At 42.8% G+C, this 23,399-nt stretch overlaps 1 protein-coding gene across 2 annotated transcripts; it reads right to left on the reverse strand.

Moving 5' to 3' along the window:
• Positions 1-368: 368 nt before the first annotated feature.
• Lactb (lactamase beta) lies at positions 369-22,113 on the reverse strand. Of its 2 annotated transcripts, XM_036194114.1 has the most exons (6): positions 21,696-22,113; positions 21,294-21,360; positions 17,056-17,246; positions 16,240-16,591; positions 13,175-13,340; positions 369-1,111 (listed from the first exon to the last, which is right to left on the reverse strand). In XM_036194114.1, exons 1-6 carry the CDS (start codon positions 22,041-22,043, stop codon positions 586-588), a joined length of 1,650 nt encoding a protein of 549 aa, XP_036050007.1. In that variant the 5' UTR covers positions 22,044-22,113; the 3' UTR covers positions 369-585. The 2 variants fall into 2 exon arrangements, with proteins under 2 accessions (XP_036050007.1, XP_036050008.1); XM_036194115.1 differs by lacking the exon at positions 369-1,111 and having other exon boundaries at positions 13,216-13,336.
• Between the last annotated feature and the right edge of the window lie 1,286 nt (positions 22,114-23,399).

The following is a 23,399-nucleotide window of genomic DNA, read 5'->3' on the forward strand; positions in this document are numbered from 1 at the left end:
GTCATCCTCTTTAGACTCTGCCCCGGACCAACCCTCAATTCCAGGGCCTCAGGAATGGTGGGAGAAATAAATAACATACATACATACATATATGTATGTTATGTATTTCTCATGAATGTGTTTTTACTGTTACATTAAAAGGTCTTCTGTTACATGAGGCTTTCTCTGTTATACATTCAAATAATATATATTTTAGACAAGTGTAGCATGCCTATAAGCCAGGGACTTGGGAAGTAAAGCAGAAAGAATAAAGTTCAAAGCCAGTCTATCTACACAGCACAACAGTAAAGAAAGTAAAAATAAAAAACCTAAAAACTAAAAAGTACTGTCTTTTATCAGAATATTTTATTTCAAGAGTTAACACTTTTTTTCAAAAAGTAGAAACAACTGTTATTTCCTATTTCCCTGAGTGTAAAGAACTAATTGTACAATACAAAGGCAGTTACAAAATTAAGCAATTAGAGGTACATAATTCTCCACATTTAACTGTACTCTATTACAAATGTATTCTTAAATTTTTATGTGTTTTGGAACGTCAACATTTCAAAGAATGAAAGGCTCACTGTGGACCTGTGCCACTTAGGATTAGTCGGCCCTGTCTTTATCAAATTCTAGGGCAATCTTCAAAGCAGTGCTGTTGAGGCCGACAGATTGCATGTTACATATGATAGAGACAATTATTCCTCGTGGGGGAACCTTGTTATTTATGGCCTCTGGGTCCAGTTCTTCAGGGAGAACTAGCAGGACACTACTGGCGCCCACTGCACCTCCAGTATGTGAAGCGTAGTGCCTCTGCTTCCTGCAGGAACCGTATGTCTGCTTCTTTTCTACAATGCCCCACGCCATTGCATATTTGCCCTCTTTATCCCAGGACATCTCCGTGTTAGGGACTGGGGTCCACATCATCACCATCGTTTCTGGCTTGAGATATCCAGGTAAGAGATTTTCATTTGAATTCTTAAACAGCCCAACTTGGTAACCATACAGCATTGCATTCCCAAACTTCAGAAGGTCACCCACTGTAGACAGAAATCCACCACCAGCCCATTTATAGGAGTTATCCACGTAAGGTGTGTTGACAAGACGTTTCTTTTTATTGTAAACATAAAATCTAAAATAAAGTAAGAATGGTCATTAAAAATTTAGAAGTCTATTACTATTGACTTTACATATGACAATGAATAGGAATGTGTACAAATGAGGCAGGTTGTACTTCAATGTAGTAATCATACATACAACTATAAGCTAACCATAAATTCTCAATATGAGTCAAATGACAATGATACCTGGGTAGGTAATCTACTTAATGAACTAAAGCATAGAAAGAATATTTTTCTATTGGTATGTTTTTTCCATACTGAGTATATCTAACTTTTAATACCTACAATAATGCACTGATTAATACTATGTATTTTCCCTATGCATGAGGTTAATATTTATATTGGGTAGATATTCCTCATCCTTGGGTTTAGTGCTGAGCTATGTGTCACAAATGAATTTTGTAACAAAAAGTATGTACATTAGGATATTTAGAAGTAAGGCTGAAGTTTGAAAGACTTCTTGGACAAAAATAGCATACCAGTGCCGGTGGTGGTGGCATACGCCTCTAATCCCAGCACTCAGGAGGCAGAGGCAGGTGAATCTCTGTGAGTTCAAGGCCAGCCTGATCTACAGAGCGAGATCCAGGACAGGCACCAAAACTACACAGAGAAACCCTGTCTCAAACAACAACAACAACAAAAATAGCATACCAATGCCATGTATGATGATGTAACATAGTGCTTCTTAGGGGTTGTGGGAGAGGGTAGGTTCATCAAAGTTCAGTTTGAATTCCAATTCTGACCTTTACAGCTATGGTCACTTTGATTAAACAAACACTTAGATTGTTATTACTGTATGTCAGGTCATTTTAATAAACATTAGATACAAAGCCATTTGTCCTGACAACTCAGCAGAGGTGTTATTATAAATGTTATTACTTAGCTTGGGAATGACAGAGCTGGACTTAAAGCCAGGCAGTCTGCCATGCTATGCTGTCACCCGACTCTCCTTTGTGATCTGGGGGTTAATGTTCCTTGCATGCAGAGTCCAGAGCATGTGAATGGGACACTTTGCATATGTCTCATGGGTGCTTAAGAAATAAATGCTAGCTGTAGTTTGCTTACATATCTAACGATGTTGATGGCTCTCTTAGGGCCAGGTGCTATTCTCACGCTGGGAGAGTGTCAAGGAAGGACAAAGTGCTTGACCTCTAGGGATCTGTGTTCTCTATGAGGAGGCTCCAGAGGGAAGTGCAACGAAACCACAAATAATGAACAAAAGACGAAACTTTCCTCTTGGAGATCCGTCTATCATGATCCATACAGTGGTGCTCTCAGGTTCCGAGTCTGCTAACTGCCTCCCTCCAGGGATCTGTCTGGACGCTCACTACAGCTCCACTGTTCATAAGCAGGTTCATAGCTCCACTATGAACCACACTCTAACATCTGAAACTCAGAAGCAGCTTTCTGTCACCACTGCTTGCTCCCCAACTCTGCAGCATGGAACATCTCTGCCCTCCTTCTGTCCTCCACCGCCTCCCTGGCCCTCTCCTGTGCTCTCAGTCCCTGGATTCTTCCTGATTTCACCTGCTTTTTCTGCTCTATGGCACCATCATTTCAGCTGCTGTGGCCATCTATGGTCTCACCAGAACATTGTCTCATTCTTTAACCACACCAATAAGCCAATCTCAACAACCCTCCTTTCTTTTGGTTTTCCTTTTCTTTCTTTCTGACCAGGTAAAGTAGAAGTCCATCTAGCAAAGCTGACTGGCACCACGATATACTCTGTCTACAGGACATCAGTGCCGGGGACAGACCCCAGGGCTTTGTGCATACTAGGTGGTGCTCTACCACTGAGCCACACTGCCGCCCTTGGTGGTGTTATTAAACCTTCCTTCCTCTCTTGCCTATTCCTCGGTACGTTTGTAATGTCACCGGAGTCTCTTCCGCCCTCAGCATTCTACCCAAGTTGGCTCCAAGAACAGCACCACACGACTTGCTTTACTGAGAAGATCAGGGCATCTAAAGTGAGCCGGAATGTACCAAAGTTCTGTTTCCTCCACCACCACCATCCGTGCTTCTGTATTTACTTAGGACATTTCTTCCAGTTTTGTTTTTTGTTTTTGTTGTTGTTGTTTGTTTTTGTTTTTGGTTTTTCGAGACAGGGTTTCTCTGTGTAGCTTTGCACCTTTCCTGGAACTCACTTGGTAGCCCAGGCTGGCCTCGAACTCACAGAGATCCGCCTGGCTCTGCCTCCCAAGTGCTGGGATTAAAGGCATGCACCACCACCCGGCTTCCAGTTTTGAAAAAAGATTATTTCTACTGTGTACACCTTTTTTTAAAATGTGTGGCTTTTTGTTGCTTGTTTGTTTTTTCAAGGCAGAGTCCCATTATGTAACCCAGGTTGGTCTCCAACTCATAATCTTCCTGCCTCGGCCTGCCAAGTGGGAGTACAGATATGTACCGCTACACTTAGCTCCACATCTCCATCTGTGATTGCCTTGTTTTGCCCCCAAAACTTAACTCTACTGGATATACTTTTCACGTTGTTTTCTCTCCTGGAAATCCACGGTCTAGTCAGAAACCATGGATTATGTCTTCCCTGTCTTTCATCCATCCAAAACCCTCTAGTGTTTATAACTGCAATGGGAATAAAATCCACATTTCCTTCCATGAACTATAACACAACCAGTGGTCCTCCACAGAGGAAGTACCAAAGGTCCTAAATGTACTGTGAAGTAAAGTCCCGCCTATGATGAACTCTTCCATATCCTGCCAGACCATCAACTATCTCATTAGATATTTACTAAACAATATGTTTACAATTAGCAGAGGCTAATTTTTGGAAATTTTTTGGAAATTTTTACTAAAATGAGGTTTTTGCCTTAACAGGATTGGGGAGGGGCCTCAAATCCCACACTTCTAACCAGGCTCCAGATGATGCCCATTCTGCTGGTCCTGGAGCACCCTTTAAGAAACAGGTTATGGACTGACCAGCATGGTAAGCGTGAGAAACCCAAACAGGACTATACATGCATGTCTGAGGCTACAGCAAGGAGCAAAGAGGTTCAGCTTGGCAAGGAGGAGCTTGAGGGGATGAGCAACAAGACAAAATGCTGGAGGACAAAAAGACATGGGACAGGAGACAGACCATGAAGGACTTTCTATATTGTGCTAAGAACTCTGTTTCCCACATCTCAGCTCACAAAAATGCTCACATTTCTTCCAAAGGGAAGAAAAAAAGCTACAATCTCCAGTCTATTGTCTCTATTTACTACTGAACTACATCAAAGAGTTCACATCTGTGCTTCTTACTCACCTCTCCATTTAGTCTATATTACAGAGTATAACTTCCATTATTCAATAGCCCTTAAAATCAGGTGCCTGTTCCCATGATCCTCTAGTTCCTGCTTATGGTCCTCCTCTGCTTTGTCCCTGTGTCACTCTTGACCAACACTTCCTGGTATTCCTGGTAGGTCCTTCTGCTCTCTGAGCTCTCTCTTCTGGTCCACATCCATCCCTGGGTCCCTGGGATCCTCTAAAGCCTGCCAGGAGCCAATAGGCCTAGCTGTTTGGTTTCTATAGAGACAAGCACACATCTGCATCTGTACCACCATTCCAGACAGACAACTGAATTTCTTTAAGTATTTGTTTTTATTCTGTGTGTATAAGAATTTGCTCGCATGTATGTAAGTGCATCGTGTACATACAGTACCCACAGAGGACAGGAGAGGATATCACATCTTCAGGAAATGGACTTATGGATGGTTGGGAGCCACCATGTGGTGCTGCTGGGAACTGATCCCAGGTCGTTGGCAAGAGCATCAAGTGCTCTTAACCACTGGGCCATCATTCTAGCACCCCCTCCCCAACTCACCCAAACACACCTTTTTTTCTCATACTTTAGACACACATTTGTGACCACCTCTCTCCTAACTGCTAATCCCACTTCATTCAGTTATGAGATGGGCTTTTAGGGGATATAGTGGAATCCTGAGAAAATAAATTGGCGTCATGGAGAGATGGCTCAGTGCTTAAGAGTTACGGATAATTGTGAGCCTCTATGAGGATGCTGAGAGTCATACCCAGATCCCTGCAAGTGCTTGTAACTGCTGAGCCAGCTCTCCAGCCCCAACAACTGGACTTTCTACTAACACTAATAGTTCTCTAATGTGCTTTTGAAGAAGGGCTGAAAGAGGTTTACTGCAATCTCCTGGGCCTTCTCCCTCCCAAAATTATATCCTCCCTTCAAGATTCATAATTTTGGAGGGACTATAAGAATATATAGTTTGAAAAATGACTCAATTTGTTTTCTTTCAAGATTCCACTATATCCTCTAACAGCCCAACTCATAGGATGAAATAGGATAGAGGTGGTCACAAGCATGTGTCTAAAGTAACAACAACAACAACAACGAAGTGTGTGGGGGGAGGGCAGGACTGGAGAGACGGCCCAGTGGTTAGGAGCACTTGCTGCTCTTGCAGAGGACCTGCAGGGGTTCGATCCTCAGCACACTCATGGTAGCTCACAATTGTAGCTGTACAATTTGCAATTGTCTGTAACTCCAGTTTCAGGAGGTTACTCTGACCTCCATGGGCACCAGGCATGCATGTAGTACACATACATAGATGCAGGCAAAGCACATATACACATAAAATAAAAAGAAAGAAAATCTCTTTTTAAAGTAACTTCCTGTTCAAGTAAATCATTTGAAAACACAAAGGTTGGACATTAGGAACCCTCATTCATTCCTCCTTTAAGTATAAAATTACAGAGAATTGCAGTTTTTAGTTTAGAAATCTAAACTTTACATAGGCAGATTCTAAACTTGAATCTCTCCATTCCTTTGGACAGAAAACAAGTTAGCTTTTTGTGAAAACAATTTGGTTCAGTAGAATGGTAAACGAAACTATTTTAAACTCTTAGGGACTTTCTTCTTTAAAAATGGAACACAGATTCCTGAAAGTTTCTGGTAGTTTGTTGTAACTGAGTAACTGAAGTGAAGCCAGATGACAAACAGCCTCCACTTACTTGGAATTCTTCACATTTGCAAAAGAGGAGCGTTATATACCCCCAAGAACGCACAGCTACAGACTTAAAAATTCAAAAACATTTGCATTTTAAAAACACTTCTTAATGTTTTCAAAGCACTTACGTATTACTTCTATTTTTATTGGCATGAGAGGCTTAGAAACCAGCTGAATTTAAAAATACATATTATAAGGATCTGGGGGTGTAGCTCTGTGGCAAAGCTCTTGCCTAGCATGGGCGAGGCCCTGGGTTCCAGCCCCAGCACAGCAAAACACAGCATTGTGCAGCACAGAATGCAATCATCAATAGCGACCTCACTTAACACTTGGCATTAACGTTTCGAGTGAAGCATCCTGTCCAACATTACCATCTTTGCGAAGGCTGCACTGAGCTCTTCCTGGGCAGCTCTAGGAGTCAGCACTGTGACTGAGGTGGCACATGCCATTGCTCCTAGCACTTGGGAAGCAGAAGCAGGCGGATCTCTGTGAGTTCGAGGCCAGCCAGGTCTACAGAGTGAGTTCCAGGACAGCCAGAGCTACACAGAGAAAGCCTGTCCAAACCGGAGAGGAGGAGGAGGAAGAACCACAAGACTGACCCTCTTGACAGCCCCTTCCCAGCCAGAATGGGACCAGGAACTGCTGGGGAAACCGCCCCGGCTCGCCCTGCTGTTAGGAAGGGGCAGCGCGTGTACATGCCCCATCCCGGGTCTCAGCTGGGAGGACTTCCAAGCAGAAGACACTTCCTGGGAAGAGCTGACCCGGCTGACCTGGCTCTACGCTGCTCCTCCTCTGTCCCCTGTCACTATATCTGAGGAGTGAGGGGCCCTGAATCATGGTCAAACTACCAATAAAACCTCACTGAAAAACTGAAAAGGGAGAAGAAAACCAAAACCCTCCATTTAAACAGAGCCCACTAGCCTGTCAGCTAAGGGCACGACAGAACTCAAAACAAGAGCAACGCTTAGTTCTGAAAGACACCAGGAAGCAAACAGAAGGCGAAGCCATCCCATAATACCAAGTGCCACAGTCCAGAAGACTCCTTTTTCTTGTTTTAGTCCATCCTCTTAGGAACCAGAGGGCTCTCCTTTGTTCATATGGTGCTGTGCTCAAACGCTGAGCTTGCCCAGCCCCCAAACTAAAGGTTTTTATTGCACATACAGGCTTATTTCATTTACTATATAGACAGTGTATTTCGCTCTACAGAATCAACATTGTATATTACCTATACAAAATCTGTTCCTATTCTTTTAAAAAAAAATAAAAATAAAAATAAATTGTTATGTATAGTGCTCTGCCTGCATGTATGCCCGCATGCCAGAAGAGGGCGCCAGATCTCACTACTGATGGTTGTGAGCTACCATGTAGCTGCTGGGAATTGAACTCAAGATCTCTGGAAGAGCAGCTAATGCTCAAGTCTTAAATGGTGAGCCATCTCTCCAGCCCCTCTGTTCCTATTCTTGCATCTAAGAAAGCCTCAGATTTATTCAGGACAATAATGGAGTCAGCTAGGCATGAATTCCACCTCTCCCTTCCTTATAGCAAACTTTGGCCTTGGGCTACAGTTCTGACCAAAAACAAATTAATATTTTGAGGTATAAGATGCTGGGGGAAATACTTTAAGCAGGTGATGGACCTCAGGTTTCACTATTTTGTTTTTCTGTTTGACAGGGTCTCGATATAGCCCAGCTGGCTTACAACGTGTTCTGCAGCCCAGGCTGACCTCTCTCTTCTTCCTCTTGCTTCAGCTTTACCAAGTACAGTTGCGTATCATGTTCTGTCTCAATGGTGATACACTGAACACGTGCACACATACATGAAGAAGTGACAGAGGAGACAAACATTCTTTCAGTAACTCTAAGGAGCATTGGTCAGGGTATTACAGCAGACATGATTATAAGAACTGTGATTATGTCAACAGGCCAGCAGACTAACAAAGTTGTAAACACCTCTTTTTCTATAAACTAGTATAGAAAACTAAAAGAAAGAAATGTGGTTACTAAATTTTACTTAAAGTTCTTCTGGGTACATATTTTTGTTGTTTGTTTTGGAGACAGGGTATGTATGTCACTATGTAGCTCTGGCTGTCCTGGAACTCACTTTGTAGACCAGACTGGCCTTGATCTCCCAGAGATCTGCTTGCCTCAACTTTCTTAGTGCTTTGATTAAAGGTGTGTGCCTGCTACTCCTGGCCTGGGTACATATTTTTTAAAAGATTAGCTTTACTCTGTGAACAGCCCTAAAAAAAAATAGTGTCTTTAATATTAAAAAAAAAAAAAATTACAAAGAATGCCAGGTGTGGTGATGCACCCCTTTAGTCCCAGCAATCAGGAGGTAGAGGCAGAGGATCTCTGAGTAGAAGGCTAACCTGGTCTACATAGCCAGTTCTGGGACAGGGAGGGCTACATATACTCTGTCTCAAAAACAAACAAACAAATAACAACCAAAAAACCCTCAAAATACAGAAAAGAATCAGAGTTGAGTTTAAAGGCCTCAAGAAATACTGTATCAAATCCAGTCAAAATAAGGTAGAGGCAATGTTTTTTAGTGTCCTATTTTATGTTTGTGTCTTGTTTGTTTGAGACAAAGTCTCTCCCGGCCCAGGCTGTTCTTAAACTTGCTATGTAGCCAAGGTATGTTGGATTTAAAGGCTGTGTTACCATGTCTGGTTTTATGAAGTGCTGCGGTATATCTACCCAGGGCTTCATGTATGCTAGCAAGCACTCTAGTAACTGAGCCACATCCTCAGCCCTAGCACCTTATATCAGCAGTATTTTTAGCTAAAATGAATCAACTACCACTTTCAGATGGGGTCATTAAGGTCCTATCAAAACCCAAGCAAATCAGGGCTAGAGAGATGGCTCAGCAGTTAAGAGCGCACACTGCTCTTACAGAGGACCAGAGTTCAGTTACCAGCACTCACATCTAGAAGCTCACAATCTCCTATATTTCCAGCTCCAGAGGTCTGTAGTCTCCTGTGGACTCCACTGGCACCTGACTCACATGAACATCCAATCATATACATACATAATTTTTATAAATAAAATAAATCTTTTAAAAAATCCAAACAAATAAAATTTACCTTTGAACTGATAGGAGGACCCTCCATTCCACTAAAGAATATCCATTGTAGCTTTTCAAAGAATGAGAGCTAAAATGAGACTAACTTTCCATCATGTGCTGTATTTTGATTTTTTTCAAGTTACAACATAGCAGGTGATAGCTGATCTACAGTCTGTACAATTCCAAAGCCTTGGTTTTGAGATTAGAAACAGGCTTGGGCTAGGGAGATAGCTCGGTGGTTAAGAGTGCTTGTGTGCAAGCATAAGGACCCGAGTTAGCATCCTTACCATCTATGTAAAAGCTGAGTATGCGCACACATGCCTGGGACTCCAGTGCTGGGGCCCAAGACAGGTGGACTCCAGGAGCTTGCTGGCAGGCTAGCCAAGGTTCAGTAAGAGAACCTATCTCAAGGGAGTAAGGTAAAGAGAGATGGAGGAAGATACCTGACTCCTGGGCTTCTGAATGCACATCCATGGGCTTACACACGCTTACACACACACACACACACACACACACACACACACACACACACACACACACACAAATAGAGAGAAAGAGAGAAAGAGAAATGAACTTTCAAAGCAAAGCTCAGCCAGTATACACAATGTCCTTCTCCCCCTCACATACAGACTTAGATACTCATTTTCAACTATTAGATCTAATTCACATCAGCTCATAGAAGTGTGCTGTTGGCCCTGGAGAGTCTTTCTTTCAATTCCGCTGACAACCTCTGGCGTTTGCATCTGTCCCCTTCTTACATCCGAAGAGTGTGATGCTAGACCTACAGCTAACACTCAGGCGGTGTGATCCCAAATACGGAGGTCTCAGGCGCTCAAGAGCCGAGGGCTTTTTAAAAAGGCAAAGTGCAAGCCAGGCAGTGGCGGCAACGCACGCCTTTAATCCCAGCACTCAGGAGGCAGAGCCAGGCGGATCTCTGTGAGTTCAAGGCCAGCCTGGGCTACAGAGTGAGTTCCAGGAAAGGTGCCAAAGCTACAGAGAGAAACCCTGTCTCGAAAAAGGAGGAGAAGAAGAAGAAGAAGAAGAAGAAGAAGAAGAAGAAGAAGAAGAAGAAGAAGAAAAGAAAAGAAAAGAAAAGAAAAGAAAAGAAAAGAAAAGAAAAGAAAAGAAAAGAAAAAAAGAAAGGTAAAGTGCATTGCTGGTTGCTAACCTAATTTCTTCTGTGTCTTTTAGGCCACAGACTGATTTGCAACACATATTTAATCCTTTAAAATTAGGTGGCAACTTAAAATGATAATTGAGTCAAAACAATTAAACAAAACTAATGTGGAGATGGGAAAATAGAGCTTAAAAACTCCCAAAGTACTGCCACTTCACCTGTTTCTTTTGAAAGTGCCAATAGGCCCTTTGAAGCATATTACTGGAAACATGCAAGGAAAAATTAACAGTTGAATTGTTCAATTCACTACCTTTCTATTATATCAAATATAATTAATAAAATAGAAACCACAACTGGAAAACTTATTAGTTGCTGGTCTCAAAATTCTCTGCCAAAACCCCCTTTACAAGTTTCTAACAAAAAGCCGGGCAGTGGTGGCACACACCTGTAATCCCAGCACTAGGGAGGCAGAGGCAGGCGGATCTCTGTGAGTTCGAGGCCAGCCTGGTCTACCAGGTGAGTTCCAGGAAAGGCGCAAAGCTACACAGAGAAATCCTGTCTCGAAAAAAAAAAACAAAAAAAAAACCAGAAAACAAAAAATAAAAAAGAAAGAAAGAAAGGAGACAGGATTTCTCTGTGTAGCTTTGCGCCTTTCCTGGAACTCACCTGGTAGACCAGGCTGGCCTCAAACTCACAGAGATCTGCCTGCCTCTGCCTCCCAAGTGCTGGGATTAGAGGTGTGCGACACCACCGCCCAGCTGTATCTTTCAATTTTTAAAAACTGAATCCATAGTAATGAGAGCATTCCTTATTCTAACCCAATGAACACACAAACAAACATCTGAATGTTCATCATTAGCATACAGAATATCAACTAATTAAAATATGCTTCTGATCCCAGCTCTCAGAAGGTTGAGGTAGGGGAATTTTGAGTTCATAGACAGTCTGGGCTACATAATAAAAGTTGTCTCAAAATTCCAAAAACAAAAATATACAGGAGGCTGGAGAGATGGCTTAGCAGTTAAGAGCACTTACTGCTCTTGCAGAGGACATGTGTTCAGTTCCCAGCACCCAAAGTAGGAGGCTCACAATAGCTTGAAATTCCAGTTTCAGGGGATCTGACACCCTCTTCTAGCCTCCACGAACACCTGTACACACATTTCCCATAAATTATACAGGCACACACACATAATTTAATAATCATATATATATATATATATATATATATATATATATATATATATATATATATATATATATACATACATGCTTGGCTGTGGAGGTGAATACCTTTAATCCTAGCACTCAGGAGGCAGAGGCAGGTGGGGCTCTATGAGTTTGAGGCTAGCCTGGTCTACAGAACATGTTCTAAGACAGCCAAGGCTACACAGAGAAACTGTCTCAAAAAACAAACAAACAATATATGCAAACAAATAACCATTTACCCATATAATAGCAATGGCAGATTATGACTCATTGATCAAAGTAACCTATAAATGCATAGTAGTATGAATAAACATCTAGGTAACAAGGAGGAAAATAGTTTTCTTCTAATAGAATTTCAACCAACAAATGTAGAAAGCAGAGAGGGGCTGGAGAGATGGCTCAGTGGTTAAGAGCATTGGCTGCTTTTCTAGGAGACCTGGGTTCAGTTCCCAGCACTCATTTTCAGTCCACAACTCTAATTCCAGAGATCCAATGCCCTTTTCTGGAATCTTAGGTCAACTGCACACTCATACACACACACACACACACACACACACACACACACACACACACACACAAAATGAATCTTTTAAAATTTAGAAGAGAGGTCTGGGGAGATGGTTCAGTGGTTAAGAGCACTGGCAGCTCTTCCAGAGGTCTTGAGTTCAATTCCCAGCACCCACATGGCGGCTCACAACCATCTGTAGTGAGATCTGGTGCCCTCTTCTGGCCTGCAGGCATACATGCAGGCAGAACACTATATATAATAAACAAATAAATCTTTTAAAAAAATAGAAGATGCTACCACTTCAATAAAACCACTAAAACACTGTTACCAATAATGGGACAAGTTTACAGAATGCAACTTCAGAGACTCAGAACAAGTATATAAAATGCAGGATACTGGATCAGTCCTTGGACCAGACACTATGTGCATATGTGAGTGGATGTTACAAAGGACATTACTGGAACAATTGGCAAAATTGGAATAAAGTCTGCAGATTTGATTAAACCATTGCACTGCACGAATGTTCTCATTTTTAGAAGATGTACATATAAGCATTTATGAGTAATGAATACCATGTCTGCATAGTATTTCCAAATGGTTTAGGAAACACTAACATACAATCAGATAATATAAATATGGCATAACTATATAACCTGTAGGTAATCTGGATGACAGGTCTATGTGAATTTCTTATACTATTGCAACTTTTACTAAGTATGAATTACTTCAAAATAAACTTTAAGTAATGAAAAAATAAGAGGTGAACACAACATTAAAAATAAGCAAAGATGTTTAAAGACCAAATTGTCTAGGTACATGATAGGTAGACTTTTTGCTTAACTACTCAGATGCTTAAATTATGATTGTTTCTTTACTGTTCTCGTGCCTGCCTCCCCTTTGTGACAGTCCCATCCTAGCTTGGCACTCACTATGCAGTCTAGGTGGGTCTTGAACTCTCAGTAATCCCTGTGCCTCATCCTCCTGGTGCTGGGATCACAGGTGTGAGACACCATGCTTGGATTACTAAGCATCTTGGGGTACCACAAACATATTTATTTCTATACTTTACTCATAAAAACAAGGCACGTAGAGAAGCTCCAAGCATGCAACCTTGGAGCTGGATGTTGGAATGGAAGTGAGGATAGCCTGTTTTGTAAATTGACAGCACAATGTTAAGATGTGACACAGCTGGACACAGCAGGTGTCAGTTTACCTTGCTCTGTTGTAAATCACTGGCTCATTTTCTTCCTGTACAGTCGTCAGCATGTCCAAGTCATGGAAAATTTTCTGCATATAGTCCAAATATTTATATCCTGAAGCTCTTTCTACTATGGCTGCCAGCAGGGTATAGCCAAATGTTGAATACAAAAACTGACTACCTTGAGACATCAGCACATGGAGAGAAGGGAAGAAAATGCTTGATTATTATTCAAACATGCAAAATATATTTCTACTGAAAACAGTTATACTTTTAAAGCTGTAGTATTTTACTTCAACATCTAAAAATAGGTTATGGATGACGTGCTAACTAACACACTCAGTTAACTTTGTAATGTCCATGCTTAATCAGGCCTGCTTCAGGTCACAAGAATAAATAATAACACAGGGACTGCAAACTTGTATGAATCTGCTCTTTTATCTGAAAATAAAATAAGCAAATATATTCCACCTCAAAACAAGACAAAGTCTTCAAACTGGCAATCAAACAAAAAGGTGGGAGAAAAGCAAATTGGATCTCTCCATCAACTGTCTTTTTGGAGTCGAATTGAAAGTGCTAGGATAGAACCCCAGACAAGTGGCCAGCACAGCAAAAGCTAAAACTTGGAGTTCCTGGAGAGAAGAGGAATGGCATGTGCAGACACACACACACTCTCTGGCTTTCTTTCTACAGAGAAAAGGCAGAACAACGCTATTGTACAGCTCGGGATATTTAAAGGGCAGAGTGGAGTTGCTGGGTCTCTGGGGGTGTCAGCCCTTAACTAAAGTTTTAGAGGTCATTAGGGCTCAGAGTTACTTCTCCAAAATGGGCACCTAAAGGCATTTTCTTTCTTTCTTTTTTTTTTCTTTAAAGATTTCTTTATTATGTATACAGTGGGCACCAGATCTCATTACAGATGGTTGTGAGCCACCATGTGGGTGCTGGGAATTGAACTCAGGACCTCTGGAAGAGCAGCCAGTGCTCTTAACCTCTGAGCCACCTCACCAGCCCTACAGGCATTTTCCTTCTGGCTATCAGATTGCCCAGAAGTTTTGAATGCCAAGGTGGGGATGAATTGAGTCACAGGTTGCCCTTGAATTCAGGTTTGCCCTTGAAAAAGCTTTACAGGCCATCTCCATAGCAACACAGACTTCACTGCGCATGGCTGGCCAGTGCTCAACCATTGAACCATACAGCTAGCTAGCCCTAATCAAATAAATGTCGTGTTCCCTCAATAATCCTACTGTTTAAGGTCCAACTAGGCACATGAGTTTTATTTATTTATTTATTTATTTATTTATTTATTTATTTATTTATTTATTTATTTATATCTGCCTGCCTCTGCCTCTTGCGTGCTGGGATTAAAAGTGTGTACCACCACCACCCAACAATTTTAATAAAATATATGAAAACATAAAAAAATCTCATTTCAAATACATGCTTAAATATTAATATATACACATATGGTTCACTTGGGGTTTTGATTTCTTAAGATTTTTTTTTCTTTTGGTTTTTTGAGATAGGGTTTCCCTGTGTAGCTTTGCGCCTTTCCTGGAACTCACTTGGTAGCCCAGGCTGGCCTTGAACTCACAGAGATCTGCTTGGCTTTGCCTCCCAAGTGCTGGGATTAAAGGCGTGCGCCACCACTGACTGGCAATTTCTTAAGATTTTATGATCCATACTAAAAATGGATAGAAACTTTATTTTCAAATACAAAATCCATAATTTTGTTTTCATTGGCTTTCTTAGTTATATTTATATAAAAATGTTGATTCACAGTAAAATCTTTTATTTATATATTTTGAAAAATTATGTGCATGGGGGAATTGAGTACCTATTGAGGGAAGTTGCCTCCCAGGCCTGAAGAGGGCATGAGAGTCCCAGGATGGAGCTGGATTTATGGGTGACTATGAACCACCAGATGTGGGTGCTGAGAACTGAGCTCAGGCTCTCTGTGAGAGCAATACATGCTTGCTCTTGAGCAATGAGCCATCTCTCCAGTCCCACAAAAATGACTTTCCAAAATGAAAATAGTGCATCAATCTTCAGTAAATTTAAGAAAAGTAAAGATAAAGATAAAGCCAAGCATGGTGCTACACACCTGTAATCTCAGCAGTTGGGAGACTGAGTCAGGGGGACCACATTTGAGGCCAGCCTGAGCTACACAGTAAGCCACTGTCTCAAAGAAAAAAGCAATTATTTTTATAGGGGAAGTAAAGGTGAATTGATGAACCCTAGCTTCGTAGGGAACAAAGGTATAAAACAGTCTGCTGATCTCTTTACACAATAGCCAAATATAAGTGTAGCAGCAACACTCTTGCCTCTCCACTTGCGACCAGGTTTTGTTTGGTGAATGTTTATTTCAACACTCTCCACAGTTCCCATGAATATCTTGGTACTGAGCATCTTCTATGCATGGCCAGCCTTCCATGACACTAAAGCTAAACAGCTACCTGCCTGGCTGTTAGGGGAGATAGCTCAGTTGGGAAAGAGCTTGTAAGGCAAGCAGGAGGACCTCAGTTCAATCCCCAGAACGCACATGAAATAGTCAGGGTGATGCACTTGCAATTCTAGCTATAGGGAGGCAGAGACAGGCTGGGGTCAGCCGGGCAGTCCAGACTGATTGGTGTGTTCCAGTCAATGAGACTCGGTCTCAAAAATAAGGTGGGGCTGGCAAGATGGCTGGACAGGTAAAGGTATCTGCTGCCAAGACTGATGCCCTGAGTTCAATCCCTGGGACCATGTGGTGGAAGAACTGACTCCTGGAAGTTGTCCTCTGAATTCCACACACATCACAATAAACAAACAAACAAACAAACAAAATGTAAAAAACAAAAACCAAGGTCAGCTTTTCCTGAGGACTGACATACAAGGTTGCCCTCTGACCTCCACAGGCATGTGTAAAACACACACACACACACACACACACACACACACACACACACACACACACACACAGCAGGCACTATACTGGCCGGTTACAATCATTAACCTTACTGACAGCAGTCAGGGTGGCCATCTTGGGGTTCCTGAAGATAGAACACCTCAACAACAAGGTAGGGGAGGGAGTTAGCACTCACCAGGTTTAAAGAATAAAGGATCGTTTTTAAATAATCGTAGGGATTCGATTGAATTTTCAAATTTCTCTTTCAAATACAATTCGCCTTGTTCAAAATCGTTCTTTTTCTTGCCCGGCTTTGAGTGCCGACCTCTGCCTTCATTCTCCTGGTCGGCTTTTGCCTTGGGGGAGTCGCTCCTTTCCTGATTCCTGCCTCCTTTTTCTTTGGGTTCCTCCTCTGGGTCAGATGGCATTAACCCCTTCATCATCTTCAGGGCTTTGTGAGCTTTCTCCTCTTTCACTTTCTTCACGTCCTTTTCATAATGGCGAATTCCACTTAAGTGGGAAATCAATAATCTTGTTGTGACAGAAACCTAAAACAAAACCATAAAAATTCAATTACAGCCAGGCATGGTGGTGTGCGCCGTTAATCCCAGCATCCAGGAGGCAGAGGCTAGTGGATCTCTGTGAGTTCGAGGCTAGCCCTTTTTACAAAGCGAGTTCCAGGACAGCCAGGGCTGTTTCACGGAGAAACCCTGTCTTGAAAATCAAAAGAAAAAGAAAAATGAATTCAATTACAGTGTTAACCTGCAAATAACAAGTCAAACAACCTTGGAAGACTAACAGTCTCCACTCAGAACCGCTGCAGGAAAATGCCACATACAGATAGACCCTTGCTCTAAATTACAGAAATGCAGCCAACAGATTATCATCTAGATTAAAAATGAATCTATGAAACAAAAGCAGAACCCAAAGAATTCTATTAGCTATTTAAACTATAATTCCAGTGTAGACCGTGGGACATACCAGTGGGTGAACGAACTGGGGGTGTCACTACCTTTTCACCCTCGTATTCTTTTTCTGGGAACTCAGGGACGTAGTGCTGCACTGGGAGGTCCAGATCCAGCTTCCCTGCTTCCCACAGTTTGGCCAGAGCCACCATGGTGAGGCTTTTGCTGATGCTTGCGATTCTCATGACCGTCTCTGGTTTGCAGGGGACCCGGTTCTCCACATCTGCATAGCCTAATCCTTCAAGGAAAATAAAGGAAAAAGTCTGACTCTGAAATTGTATCAATTAAAACACATGATGTATCGCTTTTATGAGATATTTAAACTGGACTCAGGAGGGATGAGAGTCTTGCCTATACTGATGATAGGAAGCCTAATGATTTAAGTTTATAGCTGAAGTGAAATTTTACCTGGCACCCAACAATTTCCCATCTGATATTTTCAGATATTATTGATTTTTCTTATCTTAACAATATGACAATTACACCTCTTTTTGTGTTTTTCAGACAGGGTCTTGCCATATAGCCCAGGTTAGCCTTGAACTCAAGATACTCCTGCTTCCATCTGGGATTACAGGTATTGTGATGGCTACTCTTGGTTGTCAACTTGACTACATATGGAATTAATTAAAACACCAAAGTGGAGGGCACATTTGCTAGGAGTTTCTGCTTAATTTGAAATGGAAAGATCTACTTTCTAATCCAGATCTTTGAGGCAGGAAGACACACCCTTAATCTAGATCTAATCTGGGTCAAGCCTCCTGCTAGAAGTCTATAGAGTGTGGTGGTATTGTGCTCCCCGAAATATTGTGCATGCTAATAAACTTATCTGGGGTCAGAGAATAGGACAGCCACAATATTAAACATAGAGGATAGGCAGTGGTAGCACATGCCTTTAATCCTAGCATTCTAGAGGCAGAGATCTTCCTGGATCTCTGTGTGTTCAAGGATACAGCCAAGCATGGTGACTAATGCCTTTAATTCCAGAAAGTGAGCCTTTAATCCCAGGGAGTGATGGCAGAAAGCAGAAAGATATATAAGGCGTGAAAACCAGGAACTAGGCTGGTTAAGCATTCAGACTTTCGAGAAGCAGTTCAGCTGAGATTCATTTGGATGACTCAGAGGCTTGCAGTTGGAGGAAACAGGATCAGCTGAGGAATAGGCGATGTGAGGAAGCTGTGGCTTGTTCTTCTGTGATCTTCCAGCATTCACCCCAATACCTGGCCCCAGGTTTGTTTTTATTAATAAGACCATTTAAGACTCATGCTACAGTAGAAGGACATGGAAGTAGGAAGCTTTCTCTCTCTGCCCACTTGCCCTCACCTTGCTAGTAAATCCATTCCTTCACTGGCATTGGAGCCTACTTCTTTGGGATTCCAGCATATACTGAACACCAGCTGAGACATCCACCCTCATGGACTAAGCAATTATTGGACCTTCCATTCATACCCAGCCATTGTTGGAGTAGCTGGACCACAGCCTGTAAGTCATTCTAATAAATACCCTTTATATACATACACACAACAATCACATATATGTATACATATGTATATGTATATATGTATACATATATATCTCTTTCTCTCTCTCTCTGTATATATAAAATCTAGATTGAAAAAGAAATATATGAGCAAAAGCAGAAACCAAAGAATTCTATTAAATATTTAAAATATAATTCCACTATAAACTGTATAGCATACCAATGAGAATATATACATACACACATACATACATATATATACATATATATTCTATAGGTTCTGTTACTCTAGAGAACCCTGACTAATATAGATTTTGGTACCAGAAGTGGGGTGACAGATGTTGCAGCCAGATCTATATCATCATGCTTGCTATTCCACATTTTAAATAATTTACAGTTTTTAAAGTAAATGTCACCATTCTTTATAATTCCTCATATTGTAGTCTTCTCCATTTTTGAGTATCATCACTGAGTTCTTTAAAATAGCCAGCCATAAAATGAATGTAAAAACATGTCAAATTCCCTAGCCACCCATTAAATCCAGCTGCAACCAGCAGAAGAACAATATAATGCTAATTTTTAAAAGCTTCTTCTAGAAAAACGAAGTTTGGTTTTCATCTTCTGTACAGGGTAAAGGTGTGCAATTATATGTAAGAAATATAAAGAACTGAGGGCTGGGGATTTAGCTCAGTGGGAGAGCACTTGCCTAGCAAGCACTAGGCCCTGGGTTTGGTCCTCAGCTCTGAAAAAAAAAAAAAAACTGAGTCTGAAAAAAATAAAATGGTAAATAAAAATATTTCTATAAAACTCCCACTTATAAAGCTGGCACTTATTAAATTCTTTTTATTACTTTTATTCTCTTTCTCTCTCTTCACAATCTTCCCTGGTTTTGTGTGTGTCTGTGTGTGTGTATGTGTGTGTGTGTGTATGTGTGTGTGTGTATGTGTGTGTGTGTGTGTGTGTGTGTGTGTGTGTGTGTGTGTGTGTGTGTGTGTGTGTGTGTGTGTGTGTGTGTGTGTATGTGTATGTGTATGTGTGTGTATGTGTGTGTGTGTATGTGTGTGTGTGTATGTGTGTGTGTGTATGTGTGTGTGTGTGTGTGTGTGTGTGTGTGTGTGTGTGTGTGTGTGTGTGTGTGTGTGTGTGTGTGTGTGTGTGTGTGTGTGTGTGTGTGTGTGTGTGTGTGTGTGTATGTGTGTGTGTGTATGTGTGTGTGTGTATGTGTGTGTGTGTGTGTGTATGTGTGTGTGTATGTGTGTGTGTGTGTGTGTGTATGTGTGTGTGTATGTGTGTGTGTGTGTGTGTGTGTATGTGTGTATGTGTGTGTGTGTGTGTGTATGTGTGTGTGTGTATGTGTGTGTGTGTGTGTGTAGAAGCCAGAGGACAACTTGCAAGAGTTGGTTCTCTCCTTCCATCATATGGGCCTCTGGGATTGACCTCAGATTGTCAAGTTTGGACTCTCTGGGCACCAAGCATGCACGTGGTACATAGACATAGACATACATGTGGCCAAAACCGCTCCTACATATCAGATGCATGCCCCAGCGGCTAGACCTAAGTATGGGATCCTCTGGAACCGAAGTTACAGTTATGAGCCGCCATGTGGGAACCTAATCTGGACGCTCTTCAAGAACAGCAAGTGTTTTAACCTCCGAGTCATCTCTCTCGCCCTGACCCTGTTGTGCTTTCGGAGTCAAGATCTTGCTGTATATACCCCAGGCGACCTCAAACTCAAGGTGATCCTCCTGCCTCAGCTCCTCAGTGCTAGGGTTACAGGCATGGGTAACCCTGCCTGGCTTATTAAATTTTTTACCACAAGATTTTTCACCAATTAGTTATATTGATTAGAATACACATATACTCAGGAGAAATATAGTTTTTCAGATCCTCACTGCTGCCAGCAATGTCTTCTAAAACTACTGCTTTCCTTAAATAATGCCTGAAGTATCATTTACTAAAGACCGAGGTGATGAACTGAAGCAATTTGTCTGCAACAGTGAAGTTATATTCTAAAACAGTGCTTTGATAAACTTATCACAAAAGGAATAGAAATGTATCTCTCAAAGCTTCTAACTGGGGGGGAAGGAGTAGGGACCAGGGTCTCACCTGACTCAGGCTGGCAACTGTATGACCTTAAACTTCTGATCCTCAAGCTTCCACCTCCAGAGCAATGGGACCACAGGTCCACACCACTTTATGTGGTACAGGAGATCATACTGAAAGCTTGTGCCCAATAGCAAGCGCTCTACCAACTGAGCTACATCCCAAGCCACTTCAAACTTTTTCTTGATAAAAACACTTCTGTCTAATAAAAATAATAGATTGTTAAAATAATAATAGATTGTAACTCATTAAGGACAAGGGCTATTGTGTGTCCCTAGTATTTACTGTAGTGCCTTTTATAGAAATGGGGAGTAAAAAACTTACTAAATTAAAGAATAAAATTATACAGGAGCTGGTGTTTTATTTAATTATCAGGACTATCTACAAGGGCTATAATGTGATAGTAGATGTTTAATGGATTGTTCTACATTCCGTTTTCAGATCAATAAATCCACTCTTAAGAGTAAATAAGCCATTTTGAACATTTCCATTTTACTTGAGTCACATTTTAATTATTTCCTTATTTTTGGATTTGAAGCCAGGCTTTATGCATTAAGGTGACAAAGTCATTTCCACTGAGCTGCACTCCTAGCCTGGTTAGTTACATTTTAATCTTTGCAGGGATAGATAAAACCTCCTGATTATTCGACAGATACATTGTCTCTACAACAGAATGAGCCACTAAATAATACTTGCTCAACCCACCTTCGGACCAGACTTCTTTTCCATCTACAGAAACTCCAACCACTATGCCGGGTGCGCCAACCTCATCCTAAGAGAAAAAAGAAGAAAAGATCTAGTTGGTTCAAAAGTACAGTCTCTGTACACATAGAGGCACTCTCAGGCTGGGCCTCCTGACCCCGCCCCTCCGGCCCCGCCCCCTCCCCGGCCCCGCCCACCGGCAGGGCAAGGGCTCTGCTCTGCTAGCCGTGGCCTGCGAGGGGTTCACAGGGCTCGCTCTCTAAAGGGGAAGGGGCGGTCTCCTCTGCGGCCGGTGACCTCAGCTGCGACTTGAGCAACCCTGAGAGCGTCACCCCGCAGCCCGGCTGTCGGGAAACGGGAAATCTGTCTCGGAAGCCGCCGCCCTGGCATCCGCTGGGCCCGCACCTTGATCCGATGCAGCAGATCGCGGCTGCTCTCGATGGCTCTGGAGAAGCCCCTGGCTGCGGGCGGCGGGGGCGTGTGCGGGCTCCCGGGGCTCAAGGCCTGCTCGTGCGGCAGCTCGGCGCCCGCAGCCTCGGGGTCCGCGGGGGACTGAGTGGGGCCGGCGCCCCGCAACCCCATCGCCAGCTTCGCCCCGAGCGCCAGCCCTAGCCCGAGCCCCAGGCCCCCGGCCCAGCCAAGGCCCAGCACGGGCAGGCCGGGTCGCCCGTGCGCCCCGCGCCGTCCTCCGCTCCAGGCCGGGCCCGTGGCTGCCGAAGCCCGAGCTGTCACACTTGACAGGAGCCGGTACATGTCGCCTCTGTTGAGCCCGCTGCCTCCCTGCTCGCGCAGGCCCGGCCCGCGGCAGGCAAGACGAGGGGCGGGGCGGGGCGGGGGCGGAGCCTTACAGTCCGGCGCTGTTGAGTCCCTAAGTGTGAGCGACGAGCGCATCGAGCGTCTGTTCTTGGCTTCCTTTCTGCCTTCTGGCTACTCGTCCTCACTGGTTCCTCCCCTCCCTTTATGGCTTTCTTCTCTCTCCTCTCTTTCATGCCTCTTTCCTCCCTGTCTCTTTCCTTCCTTGATCTCTCCCCTCCGCCTCTTCTCTTTCTTGCCTGCTTTTGCTCTGGCTTCCCTCATTCCTCGCTCTATCCTTTCATTATCGCCTTCACTTACTTTAGTTCTATTTCTTTCCCTCTCTTTCTCTTCCCACTTGATTTTCTCTCTCTCCGTTTAGCCTCTCTTTCCTTACTATTTTCTCCTCCTCCCTACTCTCCCTTCTTTCTTGCTTCTCCCCTCCCCAAACACAGGTGACATCCTTAGACAAGTTTCCTGTCCAGTGTCCCATCAACAAGCACCCTCTTGCCACTGTATGCACACCTTAATAATACCGAGATACCCAGTGATTAAAGCGCTTGCCACGAAAACTTGAGAACTAGAATTCAAATCCCCAGAATTTCACTGGATGAAAATGTCCAATGGGCATGATGCCTGCCTATCAATAGCAAGGTCTAGGTTTGACTAAGAAACCCAGCCTCAATCAATAAGTTAGAAAAGCAATTAAAGATAATTCTCACCGGGTGGTGGTGACGCATGCCTTTAATCCCTGCACTCGGGAGGCGGAGGCAGGCGGATCTTTGTGAGTTCGAGGCCAGCCTGGTCTACAGCGCGGGATCCAGAAAAGGCGCAAAGCTACACAGAGAAACCCTGTCTCAAAAAACCAACGAGAGAGAGAGAGAGAGAGAGAGAGAGAGAGAGAGAGAGAGAGAGAGAGAGAGAATTCCCAACATAATAATATAATCTGGAGCTTTCACATGCTCCTCCCACATAAATGCAAAAATGTATATACACAGGCACCCACCACACACACATGAAAATGGAAAAAAATTGTAATGGGTTTTATCACTCTCATTTTTTTAGGTTTATTATGTGTACAGTGTTTTGCTTGCACGTATGCCTGCAAGCCAGAAGAGGGCACTAGATCACCATGTGGGGGCTTGGAATTGAACTTGGGACCCTCTGGAAGAGCAGCAAGTATTCTTCACTTCTAAGCAATCTCTCCAGCTCTGTGACTTTTTTGGGAGAATTTTACATCTTGACTCACCTTCCTGCTCAGTGACAATCATGCTAGCAAACACAGTGCTTATTCTGCACCAGACACAACTCTGAGCA

This window comes from Onychomys torridus, chromosome 7, assembly GCF_903995425.1.
Source record: "Onychomys torridus chromosome 7, mOncTor1.1, whole genome shotgun sequence".
NCBI classification, from domain to species: domain Eukaryota; kingdom Metazoa; phylum Chordata; class Mammalia; order Rodentia; family Cricetidae; genus Onychomys; species Onychomys torridus.